The sequence below is a fragment of the Spermophilus citellus genome (assembly GCF_964194105.1).
Source record: "Spermophilus citellus genome assembly, chromosome: 12".
Classification (NCBI taxonomy): Eukaryota; Metazoa; Chordata; class Mammalia; order Rodentia; family Sciuridae; genus Spermophilus; species Spermophilus citellus.
In genome coordinates, this window is record NC_138198.1 from 14026227 (window position 1) to 14051963 (window position 25737).

General features: G+C 45.2%; 1 protein-coding gene and 1 long non-coding RNA gene across 2 annotated transcripts; both read right to left on the bottom strand.

Moving 5' to 3' along the window:
• Window positions 1-9616: 9616 nt before the first annotated feature.
• Window positions 9617-20716, bottom strand: LOC308631365 (E3 ubiquitin-protein ligase RNF213-like; the record flags this gene model as incomplete). The annotated part of the gene is made up of 7 exons (XM_081262531.1): window positions 9617-9682; window positions 10193-10323; window positions 10503-10676; window positions 12566-12737; window positions 17006-17128; window positions 17754-17843; window positions 20558-20716. The coding sequence occupies 7 exons, from the start codon at window positions 20714-20716 to the stop codon at window positions 9617-9619; spliced, it is 915 nt and encodes a 304-aa protein (XP_081118657.1).
• Window positions 20717-23167: 2451 nt separating this feature from the next.
• Window positions 23168-25452, bottom strand: LOC308631875. Its single transcript, XR_014018365.1, has 3 exons — window positions 25227-25452; window positions 24569-24624; window positions 23168-23269 (listed from the first exon to the last, which is right to left on the bottom strand). It is a non-coding gene; the product is annotated as an uncharacterized lncRNA (long non-coding RNA).
• Between the last annotated feature and the right edge of the window lie 285 nt (window positions 25453-25737).

A 25737-nucleotide genomic window follows, 5' to 3' on the forward strand; every position in this document is an offset into this window, starting at 1 on the left:
TAGGAAGATAGTAGGTGTTGCCCATCCATAAGGCAAGCCGCAGTCCATTCATAAATGGGGCAGGATGAATGCTGGGAAGCTTTCTACTAGACAGGACACATCCATTGATGCATTCTCTTTTCTATTGTCTACAACCAGGGACACAGTGGAATACACAAACATAGAAACACTCGCCTCGTCAAAAGACTTACCTGAAACAGTCCACTCCAAACCAAACAAACCGCCTTTCCTACCTATTCTCAGAACATGAGACCAAACCACAAACTCACACCCACACCCACAAAGGCACCTCCTTCTTCCAAGTTGGCCTGTGACTACCCGGAGTGTCGTCTGACTGGTGGGCCATACTATGTTCCCCCGAAATGGCCTGTCCTGTCTCACATCTGGCCTCCTTGGCCAACTCTGTGAAGCTGTCAGGAGCCAGCGGTGAGCCACTACCTGCTTTCTCAGGAAAGGCCCCTCTGCAGAGCTTTCCTGGCATTTGGCAATCCTCACATCAGTAGGTACCAAGAAAGACTGACTCTGTCCTTAGTAAATCCAAACAAGTGAGCCCACTGGGACTGGGACTGGGACTGGGACTGGCTCTGGGTGCCTGGCTTCCTGGATCCCAAGTTCAGAGAGTTCCATCACCAAGGAAGTGAGGTGAGGTCACTTCCTTCAGGTCACTTCCTTCACTGAATGAGGTCACTGCCTTGGCAACCACTGTGTCCTAACAGTTGCTTCCAGGGCTCCCATGAGATGGAGGCTGCCCCTCCTTCCTGTGACACTTTCACAACTTACAATGGAATATCAACCATAGGCACCAAGGAACACCTCTCCATACAGGCCTGCTTTGGTCCATCGTGTCTACATTAAGAACAGAGAGGCTCATTCAGACACATCCCTTCATCCTGACCAGGTTGTTTGCCATGGAAGATGACTTCTGCTCTCTCAGGTCCTTCATAGCGGCCTACATCTTCTCCAGGGATCATTTCTGCATGGACCTTTGAGGTTCTCAGCAGGTGGAAGTTCCCCTACATTCCTGTATTGTAAGACTAACTCTGTCCCTGCTCTTCTGTAAAGTTAGATTGAGGGAACAGTGTATGGTTAGGGTTAAGAACCTGTTCGATTTGGGTTAGGAAACACTCTGCTGGATGATGAATGGTATTGGGAACCTGAGATATTTATAATAATATAGAGGTGAAATGTATGTATGAAAACAGAAATCCAAGTCAGATTTGAAGGCCAGAAGGGCATTGGGCCCTTGATTGGGATACTTAGCTTTGAATGACTTTCTGCACAGGTGTCTCAGATAAATCGATATACAATGGCATAGGACCTTGTACCTTGGATGATTGAATGCAGAAGAGAACATCCAGTCAAAAAGGGATAGTAGGTAGGATTAGGAAGATAGTTGGTAGGTTTAGGAAGAAGAGTGAGTATAAAATTTGGACCAAAAGTTCTTTAGCAATAGGGTGTCGGTTAGAGAGTGAATGTAAATGCCAGCACATGTGAAGAGTCAGCCAGTCACAATGATGAACTGGGGGACATATGTAGGAAAGCAGATATCAATAGAGACATTAGGAAATCAGGCAAAGCATAAAGTGAGTGAGAGGATTAGACATTTTCAACAGGGTGGAGGTTGAATATATCATCTTAGGAAGAAACAAATGTGTAGTCACCAATAGGATTGACATTTGAGAGCATTAGGCAACCTGGACAAGGATGTTTTTAGTAATCCATGCTCACTTTCCAATGAGGCTTTGGTACAATCATAAGTGTGACCTTTGCATTTTGTGTCCAGAATATCACTGTGATAAAATGTATATGGAGATCAGGTGACATGAGTATTTCTTCCACCATTTCTGGGAGTAATATGTTGAAGACATATAAATTAGCCTTTGGGGGTACAAATAGGTGTACCCTGGGTCTATGAATATAGAGATAACGCATGAATAGACCCTTCTGGGAATAAATATTATAACTGGTTCCAATTTAAATAATGGATTGAATTGATATCTGAAAATATATAGGTAATCTAATATTGATACACATCCATTCATTCCAACCAGTTATACATCTAATGGTGATATTAGGGTTATGGTTTACCATGAAGGGGGTTTGAGTTTTGCTTCAAAGGGGATTATGGAAATGGAAAAGAATGTGTTTGGAAAGAAGTCTCATGAAAAGACCAGTCAAGAAACGTGGAGGAATACATGTGTTCTGAAGCAGGAAGTGATTGAAAGTGAACCAAATGCCTAGAAATTTGTGAACTTGAGGATGAAATACATATCCTGTGATGTGCATCAACTGAAGAAATAGTAATGTACCAGTGTTGAATAAAAATGAACGTCAAAATACACATCATGTCCCATAGGAATCTACATGCATTGATGTTAAACTGGGTCAGTTCCTGTAGAAATATTAGGATCTCTATGCACCATTCTCTGAAGTTAGTTTTCAGCACTAGGAAACAAATACGTATTTCAGGTGGATGAATATTTCTGAGCATAATCTTCTGAAAAGTTGATTATAAATCCACATATATGAACATGGATGAATTTAGGGAGTGTATAATAAGACACATATATTTCATATTTTGAAAAATCTGGAGAGTTTGTGCATATTGTGTGTGTGTGTGTGTGTGTGTGTATATATATATATATATATACACACACACACACACATACACACAGAACACACAGACATTAAAAAGTAGAAATATATATGCCAATCGAAATTCATCCTGAAATATATATCATCCACAGATCCAAAAATATTTATTTTACTGAACATGGATTTACGTATCATGTTGTTCAAGTAGGAAGCTCACCCGTAGGTTGAATTTTCAGTTCCAACAGCGTTTAGGAGGAGTGATCTCTTCTCACAATTTGTATCTGCCAAGTCAGCCACCTCACAAGAATGGACGTGGGATAGCAGGGAGGATTCTATATGCGCATGTAAAAATACATGTTGCTGAATAGGCTGCAGAGAAAGGGAGACAGGAATTCACATATTTGTTCACTTTCAAAACACATGGAGAACTACTTCTATTAAATTGGACAAGATTTATAACACCTACCTTTTGTAATGCTAAAGGCAAGTCCAACTATACACCATGCCTGCTCTGAACTGCCTGTATTTCTATTCTGTTTGGGTTATTTTTCTCCATCATATTAGTATTCGTAGTCAGAATCCAGTAGGGTATGGGTTAGTGTCAGGGATTCAGTATTTCGAACGGAAAATAGGAAAATGAATCCAATGTGTAGGCAAATATGTGCTACACAAAAATCTTCCCACTCTCTTCCAGAACAATGCCTTGACATTACCTTCGCAACAAGTAAGACGCAATTCGAGGAGAAGAGTTAGAAAAGCTGTGAATACGTATGTGGAATGGAAAATGCTCCGCAGTTCACAACCTTGGAGGTGGTAGAGGAGGTTCCATAAGTAAGGGACAGGGTAAACACTCCACAAGCATGGAGCTCTGCTGGCCTAAAGACTTTGTGAGAAACTGCCTCTGAGGTTGGGCACTTGAAATACATGTTGTTGTCAGGAGCTTTAGCTTCCTCTGTAGTGAGACCATCAAAGCTGGGTCTGCATCTATGTGACCTGGAGGACACGGTTTCTGATTTTCCAATGAACATGAGGCAGAAGTGCTGAATTCTCTCTTTGCAGGTAAACTGTGGCCACTGGGGTCTAAGTGTCTCCCTGTGTGGACTCTGAAGCCATTTGGTCATCCTCCACTTTTCGTGGTGTTTCTTGCTGCTGCACTGGGAGTTTGGAATTTGCCTCAGGAAATGCAAGGAGTTCAACTGGGACACAGTGCTGGAGGGAGTTCTGTCACGTGCCGTGGGTCAAGGTCCTAGGAGAATGCACCAGCCAGGCTTCTATCCCACAGAGCTTGCCCCCTTGACCATAGCAACCTGATTCTGAACACTGCCCTGAAACCTCTCCATATAACAAGATGCCTTTACATAGAAGGGTCTGCTCGCTGCACCATGTCAGTCACAAGCCATTTGGAAGCCAATGGCAGATCCACATGGCCCCACCACAGATGTTCTATCACACACCTGCACACCACTGCTCTAGGCCCGCTACTCAGCAGGCCCCAACTTACTGGCATCTCTGTTTTACACCATTTTCATGAAACCCAGTCAATCAAGGCACTGTCTGGTACACTCATGATCAGCAACAGGACATCCAAAGGTCCTCCAGTGCCACCTGCTCATGGGAATTTAAAAAATCTCATGGTATTTATCCAGCTAGCCATTTTTAAAGGACGAAGTTGGAGGCACTGTGGGTTTCCATGCCTTCAGGAACCATTCAATGGTGAGCAAGCTCATTTCAACGAAAGCTCTGGAGAACTCTCACAAACAAGGCTTCCCAAAGAGTGGCCAAAAGGTCACATGAAGCCAGGCCCATTGAGGTCTACAAATGTGAGGTCCATGTGTGTTTTGACTCTCAACTGTGGCTGCCAGGTCTTTAAGAATAAAATCATGTGATATCCGGGCTGAGATTCCCAGTGCTCTGTGGAAAGCCAGCCTGGGCCTAGATCTCAGTTTCCAAGGGCGACTCTCATGCATGGCCTCCTCAAATCCCAACACAATTCACGGCAATACTTCTCTGAGCTCAGTTCCAGAACTCAGTCTCCAAGGGGAATCACACCAGAGTTCAAGCCCAGGTGGACCCAGTCATCTCTTCCCACCGCCACACCAATGACCACAATTCAAACCAAAACACTGCCACATGGCCCTCATCTTCTTCCATATAGACACTCATCATAACCTCTGGCTGGAGGTTTCCATGAGGGGCACAGCCCAAGACAGTGTCCACAATAAGCTCCCTTGCCCCTCATTTGCCTCATGTCAGGGTGGCCTGGACACCCTTCCTGTGACCCTGGAGTGATCCAATAGGCCTGCCGTTAATACTGCTCCGCTTCTCCAATTGGAGGCCTACTGACTGCCGGGTATAGATTCTGTGTGTCAATTGGGGTCATGAGAAAACCCAAGCACCTATGGGCTAGCCTCTGCAGGGCTTTGAAGAACTCGTTTGACCCGAAGGATCCCTATTCTCACTTGATGGAGGTCAGGAACCTTACAGAGGAAGGCGAGAGACTTCATCCACAATGACTGCTTTTGTGCCAATTTGGCTTTGGATGCACGCATGGGATCTCTCTTTGGATCCGTCAGGTGCTGACAATCTAAGCCACAGCCTCACACAGGGCCAAGAGGCTGATTCAGACACATCCCTTTGCAAAGCCAGTAAGCAAAGAGCCACAGGTGATGCCCATTCATTTCCATTTGAAAACTGTTTTCTTCAGGCTTCACAAAGGGGTGCCCTGAGGCAAAGGCCTTCCTGACATTCAGGGCAACAGAACAATAGGTAAGCAAAAGGCCCAAAGCAGGGTTTCTCCAAGGAGAATTTACTGGTCACACTGATAGCTCAGTTTTCTGAGATGCTCACCATTCCTTTGAGCTATCCAGTACATGGCCATGTCACCGAGCTTGGAGGTGGTACCTATCTTGGACACAAAACCATGAGCCTATTCTGGAGAGTGGCCAGGATTCAGGAAGAAAACAGGAACTTAGGAAGATAGTAGGTGTTGCCCATCCATAAGGCAAGCTGCAGTCCATTCATAAATGGGGCAGGATGAATGCTGGGAAGCTTTCTACTAGACAGGACACATCCATTGATGCATTCTCTTTTCTAATGTCCACAACCAGGGACACAGTGGGATACACAAACATAGAAACACTCGCCTCGTCAAAAGACTTACTAGAAACAGTCCACTCCAAACCAAACAAACCGCCTTTCCTACCTATTCTCAGAACATGAGACCAAACCACAAACTCCCACCCACACCCACAAAGGCACCTCCTTCTTCCATGTTGGCCTGTGACTACCCGGAGTGTCGTCTGACTGGTGGGCCGTACTATGTTCCCCCGAAATGGCCTGTCCTGTCTCACATCTGGCCTCCTTGGCCAACTCTGTGAAGCTGTCAGGAGCCAGCGGTGAGCCACTACCTGCTTTCTCAGGAAAGGCCCCTCTGCAGAGCTTTCCTGGCATTTGGCAATCCTCACATCAGCAGGTACCAAGAAAGACTGACTCTGTCCTTGGTAAATCCAAACAAGTGAGCCCACTGGGACTGGGACTGGGACTGGGACTGGCTCTGGGTGCCTGGCTTCCTGGATCCCAAGTTCAGAGAGTTCCATCACCAAGGAAGTGAGGTGAGGTCACTTCCTTCAGGTCACTTCCTTCACTGAATGAGGTCACTGCCTTGGCAACCACTGTGTCCTAACAGTTGCTTCCAGGGCTCCCATGAGATGGAGGCTGCCCCTCCTTCCTGTGACACTTTCACAACTTACAATGGAATATCAACCATAGGCACCAAGGAACAGCTCTCCACACAGGCCTGCTTTGGTCCATCGTGTCTACATTAAGAACAGAGAGGCTCATTCAGACACATCCCTTCATCCTGACCAGGTTGTTTGCCATGGAAGATGACTTCTGCTCTCTCAGGTCCTTCATAGCGGCCTACATCTTCTCCAGGGATCATTTCTGCATGGACCTTTGAGGTTCTCAGCAGGTGGAAGATCCCCTACATTCCTGTATTGTAAGACCAACTCTGTCCCTGCTCTTCTGTAAAGTTAGATTGAGGGAACAGTGTATGGTTAGGGTTAAGAACCTGTTCGATTTGGGTTAGGAAACACTCTGCTGGATGATGAATGGTATTGGGAACCTGAGATATTTATAATAATATAGAGGTGAAATGTATGTATGAAAACAGAAATCCAAGTCAGATTTGAAGGCCAGAAGGGCATTGGGCCCTTGATTGGGATACTTAGCTTTGAATGACTTTCTGCACAGGTGTCTCAGATAAATCGATATACAATGGCATAGGACCTTGTACCTTGGATGATTGAATGCAGAAGAGAACATCCAGTCAAAAAGGGATAGTAGGTAGGATTAGGAAGATAGTTGGTAGGTTTAGGAAGAAGAGTGAGTATAAAATTTGGACCAAAAGTTCTTTAGCAATAGGGTGTCGGTTAGAGAGTGAATGTAAATGCCAGCACATGTGAAGAGTCAGCCAGTCACAATGATGAACTGGGGGACATATGTAGGAAAGCAGATATCAATAGAGACATTAGGAAATCAGGCAAAGCATAAAGTGAGTGAGAGGATTAGACATTTTCAACAGGGTGGAGGTGGAATATATCATCTTAGGAAGAAACAAATGTGTAGTCACCAATAGGATTGACATTTGAGAGCATTAGGCAACCTGGACAAGGATGTTTTTAGTAATCCATGCTCACTTTCCAATGAGGCTTTGGTACAATCATAAGTGTGACCTTTGCATTTTGTGTCCAGAATATCACTGTGATAAAATGTATATGGAGATCAGGTGACATGAGTATTTCTTCCACCATTTCTGGGAGTAATATGTTGAAGACATATAAATTAGCCTTTGGGGGTACCCTGGGTCTATGATTATAGAGATAATGCATGAATAGACCCTACTGTGAATAAATATTATAACTGGTTCCAATTTAAATAATGGATTGAATTGATATCTGAAAATATGTAGGAAATCTAATATTGATACACAACCATTCATTCCAACGAGTTATACATCTAATGGTGATATTAGGGTTATGGTTTACCATGAAGGGGGTGTGAGTTTTGCTTCAAAAGGGATTATGGAAAAGGAAAAGAATGTGTTTGGAAAGAAGTCTCATGAAAAGACCAGTCAAGAAACGTGGAGGAATACATGTGTTCTGAAGCAGGAAGTGATTGAAAGTGAACCAAATGCCTAGAAATTTGTGAACTTGAGGATGAAATACATATCCTATGATGTGCATCAACTGAAGAAATAGTAATGTACCAGTGTTGAATAAAAATGAACGTCAAAATACTACTCTCATGTGTAACTAAAAAGAACCAACAAAATGCAATCTCAAAAAAAAATCAGCATACTACAGGGATTCAACCACATCGATGTTTATAGTAGCTCAATTCACAATAGATAAGCAATGGAGCCAACCTCAGTGCCCTTGGACAAATGAATAAAGAAAATGTAGGGGGCTGGGATTGTGGCTCAGCGGTAGAGCACTCCCCTAGCACGGGTGAGACCGGGTTTGATTCTCAACACCATATAAAAAAATAAAATAAAGGCATTGTGTTGTGTCCATCTACAAAAAAAATAATATCTCTCTCTCTCTCTCTCTCTCTCTCTCTCTCTCTCTCTCTCTCTCTCTCAAAAATGTGGTAAATGTACACAATGGAGTGTTACAATTACTCAGTTATAAAGAAAAATGGTTTTATGGTATTTTTTTGGTTAATGAGTGGAAGTCAAGACTATCATAAGTTAAATAAGCCACAGTCCAAAAGTTAAAGGTTGAATATTATGTCTGATATGTGGAAACTAATCCAAAATCGGGGGGGGGCATTAAAAATAATCAAAGTAAGATCAGAAGAGCAGACAAAGATGAATGAATATAAGGGAGGAGAGAAGGGATAGGAAAAGTCAGTGGAATAAATGAAACCTAAATTTCCTATATACCTGTGTGTATATACCATGAATATACCACAGTGAATCTCACCATCATGTATATCCACAAGAAACTAATTTTAAAAAACTCTTAAGTAAATAACAAAATGATCAGTAGAGTAGAGGGAAGGGAACAAGGAATGGGAGGAAATTAAGGTAAAGAAAAATACTGGGGATGAATTAGAACAAATTATATTCCATGCTTTTAAACTTATGCCAGTATATTCTATTTCTATGTATAACTAAAAAGAACCAATAAAAAGAAATATTTGATTTATTTTATTTTTTTATTTCTTTATTTCTAAATAAATAAAATACAAAATAGGGCTGGGGATGTGGCTCAGTGTTTAAGTGCACTTGAGTTCAGAGTTCAGAGGGTTTTTGGTACCAATACCTGGTACCAAAAAAAAAGAAAGAAAGAAAAAGAAAAAAGGGAGTGTCTTCAAATTAAATATATGTGAGAGCTGAAATGAAGAGTTCAATGCCAAGGCTGCACAAGAAGGTTGAGGAGAAGGCTCAGGAAGTGAAGCCCAAACAGGAGAGATGTTATGAGAATCAGGCAACTGTTCCAGCAGGCCCAGCAGCTGCTGATGTGAAACCAGCAAGAAGGAAACCACAATAAACCAATTCATGAGAACTCCCTAGAGTTCTAAGACTAGATCTCCAGCTGACAAAGATCTGCCAGTGCCCAGTCCTGGAGATGGAAAAGAGATCAACAGTCAAGCACAGTTTTATGACATCTTCAGGACACCAGGGCCAGAGAGCTCTCCAGAGCATCCCGGGAAGGACAATAAGCCTCACACAGAGGATCAGTAGTGAGGCTGCATCTGATGGCCCAATGCAGCACTCAAGCAGCACTCTGAAGGAAACTCTGTCCCCAGCCAAATGATCAAACTACAGCAGGGGCACAGTTCTGTATCTGGCCTCCTGTGCCCCCATCCCAGCAAGCAGCAGATGCCACCCTCTGTCAAACAGGATTCAAGTGCAGGCCATGGATGCAGGACTTGTCCTACCAGCCCGGAGGCACAAGGCAACCCTGCGAGGCAAGGGGAGATTGAGGGCCACCTCCCCACCAGGGAAAATAAGCCCTTAGTCTGGGAGACTTTTCAGAGACATCCACTCATACAGCTGATATAGTTCGGGGTTGAATTCAAACTAAACACAATGAAAAAGGGGGAAAAGTTAATGACAAGACAAGAAATGCAATTCCACCAGCTACAGAAATCTTGTGCCAAAACCGTGGAATAGTCATGGTCCATGGCACGGTCCGCTTGTGAATCCTGTGTTCACACCATGGTGAAGACCTAACCCTGAAGAATGCGCCAGTAACTCAGGACACCACTGGGAGTGACAGAGCAGCAAGAAGCCTCATGTGCAGGGCACAGACTGGAGAAAGATCTACGCCTCTCCTCCATGGGAAGCCAGCCAGGACAGTGACACTAGGAAATTGCAGATGTCTATGGGCGTGGAGGTACACAACAAGAATGTACAAGCTGAAGCTGCTTCCCTGGGCAAATGTATTGAAAACTGGGCTAAGAACATGTTTTAAAAGCTTCTCCCTGCCAAATAAGGCCCACTATTTGTGGCCTGCTTCTGTCCCCATTATAGCTCTTGAGGGTGGCCCAGCGTGACTGCGGGAGCAGTACCTTGGACGAGGTGCTTCACCTTCCCACACAGCCTCAGGAGGCTGTCCACCTGTCTCTTCTCTCTCTTCAGAAACATGACTTCATCCATCCTCCAGTCCAGTGTCTCTTCCATATCACATTTTTTCTCTTGCAATGAAAAATTTTCTCTCTCTGGAAAATAATGACAAAGTCAGCCAAAGGAAACAAACTTCATGGCACCCCTTTTTCTTCCTAGGAGTGCCCCCACAGTCACCACCAGAAGGACAGAGAGGCCTCCACTCAGTGGAATGGATAAGGACAACCAGCACACATGTGAACACGGGCTTCTTACAAGCCTGGCCTCAGCTCACCTAACTGCCACAGGTCCAGAAACTGACTTTTGTGCTTCAGGATCAGCTCCAACCGTCTTACCAATATGGACCCATTCAGGACATCACCAGCAACCTCTGTGAAGACAGAGCTGGCAGCAGCCATCAACCTCTTGGCGTCCTCTGTGATGTTGGCTAAGAGCTTCTCGTCTGTCCCTGAGAAGATAAGGAGTACAGTGAGCTGGTTGAATTCAAACTAAACACAATGAAAAAGGGGAAAAAGTTAATGACAAGACAAGAAATGCAATTCCACCAGCTACAGAAACCTGTGCCAAAACCATGGAATAGTCATGGTCCACGGCTGGTGTGAGGTTCTAAAAACAAGGAGAGGGGGCATCCCCCTCTCCTTGTTTTTAGAACCTCACACCAGCCCCATGCCCACGTGGCTCTGGCAGCAGTGAGTTTTGTTTCCAGATGTGCTGATGTCTCCTCATTCATCTGTGCATGTACCTGTAAGGTTCAGGTCTTACCCTAGTGCATCTCCTGACTGGGAGGAGGAGACCCTCCCAATGGCCAAAGTCAGCCAGGAGAACCACAGTGCTCAAGGTTGAAGGCCTGAGTCCATGCTACAGTGAACATATTTCTTGGACTACACATGATGTCCTTTGCAATTCACCTGTCTTGGGAATCCCTGCAGTAGTACAAAAATAAACTGCAACAGGACAAGCTCACACATAAGAGGCCACTCCATGGGTGCAGTGAAGCATCTGCATAACACCCAGGAAGGAGACAGATCCATGCTGAAGCTTCATGCTCTGCCTATGCCTGTCTGAGAATCAAAGCCTGGAACATGAGCTTTTGGAGCAACTTAGAGGGCAACAATTTAAAATGTGCTTAGTTTAACTGCCAGACTATTTATCTCACAGTAATATGAGGCCCATAGAGTAGTATGAGAAGAGCAAGTTTATCTTTACCATTAAAAGCAAAGATAGCAGAGGGTTGGGATGCAGCTTGATGGTGGGGTGCTAGGCTCGCAGGCATGAGGCCCTGGTTCAGTCCCCAGCTTCACACATACAGACTTTCATTCATAATTACAAAAACATGGACAGAGCTGAGATGAACTTCAGTGGGAGAATGGACCAACCCAGGCACATCCAGACAAGGGAGCTTTGCTCAGTTATAAAAGTAACAGAACCATGAAGCCAGGAAAAGACAAGGAGGAGCCTTAGATGCATACTGCTGAGTATGTGGAGTGTAACACGATATAGTCTTTCCCAGAAGATTACTGTGGCCCGTGCACACAGCAGCCACCTTCAGGACCACATGCTACTCCTATTTGTCTCCTGGCATGGAAGGACACAACTGGTTTGGCTCAGACAATCATCTGCCCTGGGTTTTTATTGCCACACCCAGAGTTTTTCCACTACAAGATCTGAATCTAGCAATTTTATGCATAAACCTGCACCATCATTTCCAGGGCAATCAATGCACAACACTTGGGAAGGCAATGGCTGAAGAGTCACTTCATGTTTTGTTAGTTATCAATATTGGTCTCAACCTGTGACAGATGGGCTTCACAGGGAGGCAAGCTGGGCTTGGATTTGAGTTCCAAACACTTGTTATCTTTGAAATAGTAAGTCTCCAACACCCTGGGTAAGCAACCTGCCCTGGGCACTTCCATTCCCTCAACTGGAAATCAAGGGCCTTGGGGAGAGAGAGAGAGAATTTTAATATTTATTTTTTTTTTTTAGTTATCGGTGGACACAACATCTTTGTTTGTATGTGGTGCTGAGGATCGAACCCGGGACGCACACATGCCAGGTGAGCGCACTACCGCTTGAGCCACATCCCCAGCCCCAGCCTTGGGGACTTTCAAGGGGCTGCTTCAAGGACAGTGTGTCCCCCCAGGAGCAGGTATTCAGCAGGCACTCAGCAGAAAATGGCTCTGGTGCTAGATGCTCTTTATGCCTATCACCTGCCTGGGCACCTCTGCCCATCCTGCCTTTACCAAACCTCAGCACATGCAGGCTGAGGATCAGGTCAAGTACCTTGCCCTGTTCTATTGCCCAAGGAAGGACAGCAACTCCAACCAGCCCTACACGCACCGTACAACTTGAAGAGCTGCTTCACATCTGGCCCCGTAAGCAGGTATTCAAGAATCTCATCCAGGCCTTCTCTGTTGTTCCTGGGCCAGGACTTGGTGATCACAGCAGACACGAGGCTGCCAAATTTCTGCAAATCATGACAAGAGACTCCCTCTAGGACACTGATCTGAGACTAAAAGAAAATGAATTAAAAGAGAGAATTTAGAAGATTTTACTGATTTGTTTTTTAATGACACAAGTTAGCACCCAAGAGCATTTCATAAATCTACTGAAGCTAGCTTTATAGTCCCTCCAAAAAAAAAACACACACACGCAGAAGAGAGGCTTGGGATATCCCCCTGATAAAGGGGGAGTTTAGCTTTTCAGAGGCCCTAGGTTTCATCCTCATACTGCAAAAAGAAAAAGAAGAGAAAATGTAAAATACTTAATGTTTCCTAGAGCATATCCATTCCCCTGTGGCCTGGTTCCACATATGAGGTGCCAGAGATTTGAAGATGCACGTGAACGAATGAACATACCCCAACAACCCCAAGTCACATGCCCTCCCAGCTCACTGCCAGCTTCTGTATTTCTCTTAGACTTGCCTGCAAAGAAAAATACCAAAAGCAACATGAGGAAAACTTTACTATGTTGTACGTTTTATATCCTGAGCTGCCCTCAAACACCACAGACACTACAATTCTCCTTCTGATGCTTCACCAAGAAACAAAACACTCTTCTTCTTTGGGTTCACATTTTTACAAAAAAAAAAAAAGTTTCAGTAATCAGAACAAAACACTGGGTGAACCAACAACAGATACTTTTTGACATTTAAAAGGATAAAAGAAAACATTAACTAGCAATAAATAAAAAGTTATAGACCATGGGGAAGTGAGATTTATCCCAGGAATAAAACCATGTTTTAGCATCAAAAATCAGTTAATAAGCCTGGTGTGCTGACACATGCCTGTAATCCCAGCAGCTGGCTAGGCTGAGGCAGGAGGATCAAAAGTTGGAGGCTAGATTCAGCAACTTAGTGAGGCTCTGGCTCAAAATGAAAAACAAAAAGTGCTGGCAATGTGGCTCAGAGATAAAGAACCCCTGGGTCCAATCTCTAGTGTCACATATACAGACTTAAAAACATGAATACATCACACCAATAGAAAAAAAGTGACACAATCATTTTAATAGATGCAGAACACGTATCAAACAAAACTCCAAGAACAAGACCAGGATGGCCAATTTCACTCCTTTGTCAGCCCCAGAGTTGCTATCCAGGGCAATTAGGCATGAAAAAGGGAAAAAAATGTATTGGGATTGGAAAGGAAGTACTATCCTCAAAGGCAGATAACATGTTCATCTACACTGAAACCTCAAAGAAACTATTCTCCCATGTATGCTCTGCTAGAGCCAAGAAACAAGCCTGCCAAGCTGCAGGTCACAGAGATGAGGTGCAGCCCTGTTTCCAAGTGCTAGTGATGAACAATCTGAAAACAAAATTGAGAAAATAATTTAAAAAAATTTTTTTAGTTGTAGATGAACACAATATCTTTACTTTTTTATTTTTTTATGTGGTGCTGAGGATCAAACCCAGTGTCTCGTATGTGCTAGGCAAGCGCTCTACCATGCACCACAACCTCAGCCCTGAGAATATAATTGGTCACAATAGCAAAGGAATAAAGAACTTAGGAATAAATTTCACAAAAGAAATGCAGACCTCACTATTTGCAAACCGCAAACCATTGTTGAAAGAAATTAAAGACCAATATAAATGGGGAGACATTCTAGGTTCAGAGACCATGAGATGTGACATTTTTAAGAGGTCAACACTCCCCAAACTGACCTACAGATTCAAAGCCATCCCTGTCAGAATCCCAGCTGCTTTCCTTGCAGAAATTGACAAACTGATTCCAAAATTCATAGGGAATCCCAAGGGATCCAGAAGAGCAAACAATGTCAAAGAGGATAATGAATCAGGAAAATGCATGCTTCTTAATTTTACGACCTACTTGAACGAAATGGCAGTGGAGACATGGACAGATGTGAGGTGAACCCTCACAGCTGCGGTCAACAGACTTTTTGATAAGAGTGCCAAGATCACTCAAGGAGTGAAGTACAGTGCCTTCCTCAAATGGTCTGAAACAGCTGGATCTCCACATATAAGAGAATGTACCTGGACCCTTACCTCATACCACGTAGAAAAAGGAATTAATGTTAAGAACTAACACTCTAGAGCTTTCAGAGGGGGTTGCTCCATGACAGAGCACATGCTTAGTATATGGTCCTAGGTTTAACACTGGTGCCAAAAGCAAAACAAAACAAAAACCTTTTAGAGGAAGACACAGGTAAATCTTGATGACCTAGAATTTAGCATTAGATTCTTTGATGTCAAAAGTACTAGCAACAAAAGAAAAAAGAATATAGACACATTGAATTTCACCAAAAGTTAAAACCTTCCCAGGAGTGGTGGAGCACACCTGTAATCCCAGCTACTCAGGAAGCTGAGGCAGGAAGGTTACAAGTTTGAGGTCAACCTGGGCAACTTTGTAAGACTGTGTCTCAAAATAAGAAACAAAAAGGGCTAGAGATGTAGCTGAGTGATAGATCACCCCTGGTTTCAATCTCTACTATCACAAAGAGAAAGAGAGAAAAAAAATTTAAAAGTCCGTGTGCTTCTAAAAAAACCACCAAGAGTGAAAACAATCCAGAGAATGGGAGAAAATACTGGCAGATCACATATCTGACAGGAGATTTGCACCTGATTATCCAAAGAACTCTTTAAGCCACAATAAAGAAAAGACTACAGCCCAATGAACAAAATGGGCTAAAGATCTGAACAGACATTTTTCCAAAGACATCGCAAAAAGAAATAGCCAATAAACATATGAGAAGGTACCCGAGGTCATAGATATCAGAGTCATTAGAGAAACCACTCCAGACCACCAGACTGTACTTCCCACGTCTGAGAGCAAAAGCTGTGGGGTGTGGAGAAGTCAGGACCCTCCGAAGCTGGCAACTGACATGGAAATGGTCCTGCCAGTGTGGGAATGGGCCAGACAGTCCTTCAAGTCACACAGGTACTAAGTGATCCAGCCACTTCACCATAACCATAGACAGCATGAATAGCATGTCCACAAGAACCTGTGCATGGTGGTTCAGAGACCATGAGATGTGACATCTTTAAGAGGTCAACACTCCCCAAACTGACCTACAGATTCAAAGCCATCCCTGTCAGAATCAGATTTATAACAGGCAGCAGATTTATAACAGGCATCAGTCAGGGAGAGCTTGGATATCCATCAGGAGACAAACGGAACATAAAAGCACACTGCGTCCATATGATGAGCAACATGTAGCCATGAAACAGGACAAAGTACTGATAGGTGCTCCAGCATGGAGGACCTTAAATACACACTCAATGAAGCCATGTGCTTAAGGCCACAGCCTATGTGATTTCATTCCTGAGCAGTCTGTGGAGGACGAAGGGGATTAGGTGCTGCTGGGGAGGGGTCTGGGTCAGCATGGTGGAGGGTGGACATGGCAGCTGAAGAGCTGTGCTTTCTTTCTGAGCTGATGAGAATGTTGCCAGGTAGACTGTGCTGGTGGTACCCACACCTGCAAACACATCCCACTACCTAAGTGTGGCTTCCAAGGGTGAGTGACAGGACATGTGACTATCATGTTACTAAATCACTGAGCAAAGAGCAAATGAAAGCCTTAGAAAGTATTATTCATGTAAAAAGATGAGAATCTGTTTCCTTGGAAGAAGGGACTTCTAATTCTTGGGAATCCACTGGCCAACAATGAAGGTGAGGCCTATGCAGGGCATGAGGTGTCCTGTAGGAAACAGAGCAGGGTGCTGGGGCCATCGGGGAGCCACAGTTGTATTGTGTGGGGACTACTCCTGTCACGAGGTAAGACAGAACCTATACCACTTTGCAGAAAAAAAGCTAAGTGAACTGATAGAATCTTTTCACCCTTTTTCTGAAGTTTTGGGAATAGAATCCAGGGCCTTGCACATGCTGGGCAAGCGCTCTACACCAACAAGGATGGAGTCTATTTATCTTCATAAGCTTCCTTCCATAGATGCTTTATCAACCTTTGGGGTCCTTTCCTGTATACCTGTTGGGCAGGAGTTAACAAACCATAATAAACCAGCAGCAACAATCACAATGGGCAGTTGGAGGCATAGCCCACCAGATAACCTGCACCAAGGCATGTGAGCATGGTTGTGGTTTTGCATAGCAAGCATGGCTGCCTCTGAAGCAGGAAGCCAAGTTTCATCTCAAGGAGTGGGTAGAGAGCACTGGATCACATGAGGCCCAAGCCAGGGAGGGGACACCTAGGACCCAATCCTGATCAGCAGAGGCCCTGGAACTGGCAAGCACTTAGGTCCTGGAGCTGGCCATGTCAACAAGCAGCTATGAACCCAAGCATGTTTCTCAAGAATAGACTGGTCACCTGGCAGGCAGAGCTCACAGCTTCTATGACACACTTCTCAAAGCTCCTGGCCACACTGTCCTTGAGGCCAGCGGCATCCCAGTGAGGGCTGCAGAAGGCAGAGATCTGGGAGAGAGGCCTCTCCTGCAAACACAGAGGTGGGTGGGGTGTGAGTGGTTATTCTGACTCCCCTCCTCCCTGCCCTACACTAAGCATGTCCTCCCTGCCCGTCACCAGAGGAGCAAAGATGAAACCAAGTTAGTCTCTTCCCATGCTACAAAAAAGCAGCCAGAACAGCAGCTTGCAAAAACATGCAAATTTTGAAAAATGAGCCATTTTTCCTCGCTTTTGTCTTGCTAAAAAGATCCATTTGATCAGATCCTTATAAAACAGTCATGTAGAAACCAATTTTCCTGGGTTTCATTCAAAATGAAGGGCATTTTTGATTGTGTGTGTTTTCTCCATGTCATTGTGTTTAATAAGGCTGCTGCCACCTGCAGGTCCCTTGGAGCATCTGCACATAAAGTGCTTTATGACACATATCTAGGGGCCCAGTGACAGCACAATCCCATTCCCTGGCTCTTCTCAAGAACGTCACACTAGAACTCTGAAATGTTTCTGTAGTCAAACTGCAGAGGCCTGATCCGAAAGAAAAATGCAAAGCTGGGGTGGATCCCAGGGCTTGCACACACTGCACTGCTCGTAGCCCGAGGTCCTGCCAATGGTCTGGGCTCATCACCACTCTGAGGGTGTCCCTCCTGTCTGGTACCTGCTTGAGCCTCCCTTCCATGTTCCCCAGCAGCGACTCCTTCCAGCCATGCTCTGCAGGAAAGTTTATTCCCACCAGCCGCCGCCAGACCTGCAAAACCCATGTATTAAGTGACAGCCACAGGGACAAGTAAACATCACAGGGATATCTTACAGAAAAGATAGCAATAGCCAGGTGTGGGGGGCACCTGTGGTCCCAGCTGCTCAGGAGGATTTTGAGTTCAAAGCCAGCCTCAGCAACTTAGAGAGGCCCTCAGGACAGGCAGCATTAGGAGGACAGGAGCCTTGGGGCAGCTGCCCTACCCATGTGCCTCTATATGTCTACCTGACATCTGGATCCAGGGTCCACCTTGGGACACATAATGCATTTACTGATCATGTCTCTTTTCTAGAGAAGTTCTCTGACATTATCTTTTCCTGATGTTGACAATTTTGAGAAGGCCAGGCCTTTCTGTAGACTGTTTCTTGACTCAATTGACTAACAGTTTTCCCATGATTACAATAGGCTTGGTTGGAACACTACTAAGTCAAGCCACATAAAAATGCACTTGGTATAGGTCAGATGTGGCCAAATGTCTGCACTTGCCACAGCTGCCCAATCAAACACCTCTAGCCTTAACAAGCAGCCCATGAGACCTGTTGGTGCTATCGGGGCTGACAGAGAGGTTGGCCCTTGATTAAGGTTTGTCTTCCAGAATTCTTCACTGTGAAAGTCGTCTTTCCTCCTCCATAAAGGCATCTGCAGTGGGGCACTGGAAATCCTGTTTCCTCTTGGAGCCCCCACTGATCTCAGGATTCCTAGGTGATACCTGCCTGCATCAGCTACTGTACCTTGGTTACAAAGTGATAGTCTCCTATTGTAATTATTTATTCTACATTTCTTAGTTCTTTTTTTCTGTATGTTTATCAATGAATTTTAATCTGTTCCTATCATTTTGCCTTTTAATAATCAAATTGTACCAGATTTGGCTAACGTAAGCATCTTCAACGGTTTTCTTAAAAAGTACAGAGTAACTTCAGACTTCCAAAACACTGCAAAGATAGCCCAGATAATTTCTATGCTTTTTTGGCCCCATTTCTGCAATCATGAACATGACCACCATTCAGTCATCAAAAGTAAAAACCTAGCAACAGCAGACCACCATGGCAACCACAGACTTCACATGAAGTCCTCTTGCTAACCGAGATGTCTGGATCACCACATGTGTTTAACTCTATCCCTGTGATGGGCCTGCAGCCTCAGCACTTCCTGACATTCTAGCACAAGGAGCTCTTGGCCCACCTGTGCATCTCCTGCTGATTCATGGAGGTGGCTCTTCTTCCAGGAATAGCATTGTGTGGTGGGAAATGGCGGTTAGAAGATATGATTGGGCCATGTGAGGTGGAACATTCCTGAAATCTCAGCTACTCAGGAAGCTGAGGTAGAAGGGTCACAAGTTCCAGGCCATCCTGGGCAACTTAGTGAGACCCTGCCTCAAAATAAAAAATAAAAAGGGCAGGGGATATAGTTCTGTGGTAAAGTTCTTGTGGGTCAGTCCCCAGTACAAATTTAAAAAAAAGAAAACCCATGATGTGATATGTTGTGCTCAGGTCCTAGGGCATCATTATTTCTGTAGGTGCTCATGGTCCCAGGGTGCCTTTGCCACAGGACTCTTGATGGACAGAGCTGGCAACTATCTAAATCATGAGTTCCTGCTGCTATCTCTAGCTCCTTCCATACCACAGAGCTCTTTTCCCCCTTACTCTGTATTTTCCCTCTCCTGGTGAGAAAGAGCCTTGACTTCCAACAATACCAACAGCATGTTCATCTCCCCAGACCTTGGTAAATTTACTTATAAAACAGCAATAACAGCAGCAACCACCTCAGAGTAGATGTTTTATTAATTTCATTTATTTTTATCATTACTACTGCACTTAGAAACATTCTTTCTTGTCAGTGGCTCCACAGCTATCCTTCACTCATGTTTAATGCCTGGGGATTATACCACTTAGAATCCTGGAATAATATTTAATAATCCAATTGTGTTTTCCTGGAATTTCAGTCTATTGGTATCAAAATTCATAAAGTAGTTGGGGGAGGATTTTTTTTTTTTGTGCTTGACTGAAATGAACAACTCTCTGGCCCTGTGCCCATCCTAATCTATACAGTTGGGGTACCCTTGCCTCACATCACAATAAGTCCTGCTCCCAACTCTGTGTGAAGACCATGAGCAGGTTCCACAGTCTCCCTGGAAGACTGTGTCTGAAGGGGAACAACCTTCCACTTCCAGGACAGGGAATAAGGCAGCCAGGCTGAAGAGCAGGCCTGGGGCGGGCAGGACCTCCTACCTCCAGCTCCTTCCACTGCAGCCCTCTAAGAACTCAGGCTCCCAGATCCCACAGGGTCTTAGTCATCCTTACCATCACTGGGGTGCCTATTATGGAGTCCTTCCCATGTCCCAGGCTTTGGGGGTAGAGTTCATCCTGTCAAATGGCTTCACTCAGTTGCCAGCTAAAGGCACTTCCTATCATATTGGCCTTCTTTTTCCAGTGCCACACGGCTGGCTTGCAGCCTCAGACCTTAAGCAGATGGTCCTCCTGGCAACCCCTGCCTCAGCGTGACTGCACCCCATCCTACCGACTTCCTGCCAGGCAAAGGGCAATGTCCTGTCCTCAGAGTAGGGGCCAGGGCCAGAGGCAAGGTACATGATGAGCCCAAGCCTTCAGGCCTTGGTACTTTTGGTCCAATAATTGGTGATGGGCCACAGCTCTGTGATTCCCCACCCTGGTGCCTGTGGAGACTCTGCAGCCTCAGGTAAAGCTTACCTGGATTCCCTCAGGGTATGTGAACAGGACAGCTGAACCCTTCCAGAACATGTTCTTTGCTAACACTGTGTGCAGCCAGGATCTTGTGATGGACAGGACACCCTGGAGGACAACTGTCAGCAAGCCTTTCCTGGCTGTGGCTCCCAGGTCCTCTACCATGTCCTGTGGGCACATAAAAGAAGGTTTACCAGCTCTGCTCTGCTCCTCCCCACACCCAAGCCACCTCCTAGCTCTGTCCTTGTTGGAAGCCCAACTGACACAAGCACTGTCATTTCTCCAAAACCCTGGGCTCCCCTAAAAGTGGCCACATGGGAGAGGAGAGGAGAAGGCATGGGTGTTATAGGTCCCTGAGCAGACTCCACCTCAACAAGAGCCTCCAGCAGCGGGAGCACACACAAGAGCCCTGTGCTTTCTCCAGATCAGGTGAGAAGAATGGACCCATGAGCAGAGAGCTTCCAGAGAACCCAGGGCCAGTGGACCATGCAAACTCCTGGCACCCACTCCTCAGGGATGTGAAGTAGACCCTCTCTGGCCTGAGGCCAGCCAGTCCTTTCCCTTGGCAACTCTGTGGGGACAGCCACTTTCTCTCCTCCTCTCCTCTACCACCACACCAACAGAACCACCCCCTTTGGGGGCTCAAGGCCTCTGGTGACCTGTCACTCCCTGAGCCCCTCTTTGCACTCCAGAGGTATCTGCCAGAGAGCACATGCAACTCCAGCATCAGGCCCCTCTCTAGAGAGGCCTCTCCTGAGCCCCTGAGGGCTGCACAGCTTGTGCTCTTACAGAGCCCACAAAACCTGGGTCTGCCACCTCCTGCCCCCCTCGAGGCTCACAGAACCACCCTGGTGCCTCCATCTGGGCAAACTGATGAGGTGACCAAGCAGATGCCATTCCTGCAGGAAGGAACCAACCAGGGTAGAAGAGATGACCCATTCAGACAGCGGGAAGAGCATGGTCCTCAGCCACAGGAAGCACCAAGGTGGAGAAACACAAGGAGCTGGGGAGGCATACCAACAACAGGGCTCCAGGCAGGGTAACCAGAGCACAGGGCACAGGTGAGAGCAGGGCAGGAGAGCGTGAGGGGTCTCAAGGGAAACTGAAACAGGGGCCCTTGCACAATGTCCTTGAACAGCACAGCACCTTCCAGGACAATCTGGATGCCTCAGCGGGGCATGCATTTCCCTGGTACTAGGCCTCGAGCATTCCACCAACTCCAAAAGTGGCCCCAGTCCCATACTGACCCATCCTAGTGTCATCCAGGGCTGTACAGAGGTGGTCAATAAATGAACTGCAGGAACAACCCTGAGGCTGAACAAGCAGCAGGGCCCTGAACTGTGCTCTGGTCCTCATGGCAGCCGCCCAGATGACCATCCAACAAGAGGCTCCCACTTGCCCCGGTATGTTTCTGTTTTGGTCAATTTTAATACTGCATTTTTTTTTTTTTTGCAGCACAGGTAGAGCATTTGTGACCACAGATCTGGGACCCCAAACAACAAATGAGGACATTTCCTTCTGCAGAAAAGTAAATCCTAAATAACTGATAAACTTTCAAAGCATCATCTACTGGGAACTGGCACTAACCTGGGATGGATAAAATAGTAGCACCTGGGAGAAAGCAGACACCTTATCAGTAATCATGCTTAGTGCCTGTAATCCCAGTGGTTCAGAAGGCCAAGGCAGGAGGATCCCAAGTTCAAAGCCAGCCTCAGAAACTTAGTAAGGCTCTAAGCAACTCAGTAAGAACTTGTCTCTAAATAAAATACAAAAAAAAAAATGGCTGGGAATGTGGCCAGTGGTTAAGCACCCCAGGGTTCAACCCTGGCATAAAAAAAAAATATAGAGTGTGTCTGTGGTATTTTAAAGAATAAAGGCTGAAAGGAATAAAGTGAAAATATAGACTTAACCATCTCCATTCCTGATGTCACAGTTCTGAAGTGGAAAAAGTTTAAAAAGAGAGTCGCCTGAGATGCCACTCTGCATCACCCACAGCAGAAGCTCGGGACCCATAGTGGAGATGCTGCATAGCAACGCAGAGCTCCCAATACAGCAGCCGGAAAGCTGCCCTGAGACACAGGTGAGAGAACTGAGTGTGAAGGCCAAGGGCAGAGCATCTCCAGTGGCAGAAATCAAAGTCAGGTTCCCTCTGGGGCATGAGGGGGTGGATGACTTCAGGCTGAGGGGCACAGGGGCCTGAGCAGGGCAGCAGGACATGGGCTCTGCTGCCATGTTGTGTTGCAACATGAAGAGAAGGGTTCTGGCAGGGAAGATGAGGCATAGATATATGCTTTTTTAGGGGGAAACACGCCCTAGTTTTCTGTGAACAATAGAATCAAGAACAAAGAATGGGTCATCTTTTTTGTGAGGCTAAGAGCTAAGTGTGTAGTCTGCACAAAACAGAACCCAGCATCTAGGAGGTGCCAAATAAATACCTGACAGCTGACTTGACCACTCTGTCTCATCCAGGATTCCCAAAATACCCCAAGTTCCCTTCCAAATCAGACTGCATGGAATCTCAGACCTCTCCTGGGCATGACATTTGGTACATAAATCCCACTCACCACTGGAGGTCTAAGTCCAATGATTCTGCAAATGATCTCAGCAGACAAGGCAGGGATCTCGTAAAACCTCAGGCATTTGGTGATCCTGCAGACAGCTTCATGGAGCTTCAGGCACACAGTCAAGTAGGACTCTAATGAGGTCTTCTCAAGAATCCTACCCCCACCAGGATCCAGAGAGACCATTGAAGTCATTGGGAAATGAGAAAACAATACCAATTATCAATCAATTACCAGTCCCTTCTCCTTTTTTAGATGTACAAGTATGCCTGTACTCACAGCTCCTCAGGAGGCTGAGGCAGGAGAATGGCCCAATTCAAAGTTAGCCTCAGCAAAATAGCAAGACCTTATCTCAAAATAAGAAACAAAAAGGGCTGGAGTGTGGCTCAGTGGTAAAAAGCCTCTGGGTTCAATCCCCAGTACTGCAAATAAATTAATTACTTAAAATAAAATAAATGACCACAAGTAAGGCATTTACTTGATCTCCTCTAGGCTATCATTACAATAAGCCTTAAAGCTGTGACTGAGATAAGAAAGCAACACAGTCATTTTGACTTAGCTCAGCAGTTGGAACTCTATCAAAACCAAGTTAAAATATTTTTCAAATACATTCCCTTATTCAAAAAAATAGCAAAGGATGAATCTTTCTAATAATTTAAATATAACTTAAGAAAAAAATCAGAGAGATACAGAAGGGAGAGAGGGAGGGTACTAGAAGAAGAGTGTGCACTGTGTACGGAATTTCTTCCACTTGGTGTGAACGGGTTTCACATTTACTAATTGACAGCCTGGTGACACGAGAAAGAACCCTGCAAAGTCACAGAGACTTGTCGTGCAGGGAGACCCTGTGCTGTGCCCCACATCCAGACATCCCAGGGGCTCAGAGGAGGGAGACCAACAGTGCTGAGAGGCTCCAGGAACACCTGGGCCCCTGGTGCACATTCCTGTTCTGTGTTTCATGTGCTATTCCTCCAGGTGGCAAAGGTCACGCACAGGGGTTGGAGTAAATGATTCTGCAAGGCAACCTTTGATTTTTGTTTCAAACTGGCCCAACTTACAAAAACCATAGAAGCAAACATTTAAAAAATGCAGGACGCATACATTTGCCCTATGAAAGTGATCATTTAAAATAAATGAAAACACAAAGGCCAAAAGATTGGGTGGGAATGAAGCAAAATCTCAGCACCCAAGAGCGTGATTTGCTTTTTTGTTTGTTTGTTTTTAGTTCTGTAGACTGAACCCAGGCCTTGCACATGCTAGGCAAGTGCTCCATCCCTGAGGTACATCCACAGCCCTATTCATTTTCTTTAAGAAAAAGAAAAAAGAAAAACCTGGATGGCTGGATTGGCAACTTCAGAGGACACTGGGGCACTTGCCGGTTTTAGCACCCTCCCACTTTGACACGAGGCAGCCCACACAACATAGAAGCCCCATAGTAATTGGCTGTTCTACTTACATGTCCTGATAGATGTTCACGAGGTACATGAGCATTTTGAAAACATTCCCGACATGCTAAGGCAGGGAAGAGAAAAGGAAATATGAAAGTTTCAACCAGAAAACAGCTGTTATGCGGAGAAGAGAGAAGGGCACGGGGACTTGTCTTGTTCTCCCTGCACATGAGACTTCAAGGGCTCAAGGGCCAATCTTCATTTTCCACTGGTAAAATGCAGGCTATAAATTTGTACCATTTTCTTCTTCTTCTTTTTTTTTTTTTTTTTTTGGTTGGGGTTCTTTTTCTTGTTTTTTCTTTTTTGGAACTGGGGATCAATCCCAGGGCTTTGCCACTGAGCTGCATCCCAGCCCTTATACCATTTTCTTTACCCCAAAAAGCATACAAGGAAAGACAGCAACTATGACACATATGATGTTCACAGAGCCTTCTAACAGTCATAATTAACAAACGGCTACTGTTCCCTTGTCCTCTATATACTAAACCAGAATCAACTCTGGGAAGTCAAACTTTAACCCTAAGAAATAATGACTTCTTATTTCAGCAATTCTGAGCACTTCCCCCAACCTGCCCTTCAGGACAGAAGACCCACAAGCATTCAATGTTCAGTGTGTGACCTGCTTTTACTAAGCAAGGACCTGACAATCTACTTCCAACCACAAACCTCCAAGAGATCTTCTGAGATCTTAGAGATCTTCTGAAGCCGTTGCAGCCTGTAGTGAGTCCCTAGAAAACAGTCCAGGACCCTAGCAGGCATGAGACTCAAATATTCAGTGGAGTTTTCCATATAGGAAACCAGGCTTCTCAGAGGCAGCAAACTGAACCAGGATCGAAAGAGATAATCATCCATATACAGCAACTGCTTCCTGCTCTCCATGAAGTCAAGAAACTGGCTCCTGAATGAAGAAACCAGGACAGAGACGAGGGCAGCAGTGAGAGCACTGAACAGACTCAAGACAAGGAAAAGCAAGGCTGGGAAGGCCCAGAATGCTCAGATTTTAAAGTAGATATCAATTCATCTTGGAACCAGACATACAGAGTGAATCAAATGAAAACTGAATAAAATAGCCAAGTGTATGGCACACTTGTGGTCCCAGCAACTTAGGAGGCTGAGACAGGGGGATCAAAAGTTCAAGGCCACCCTCAGCAATTTAGTGAGGTCCTGTCTCAAAAAA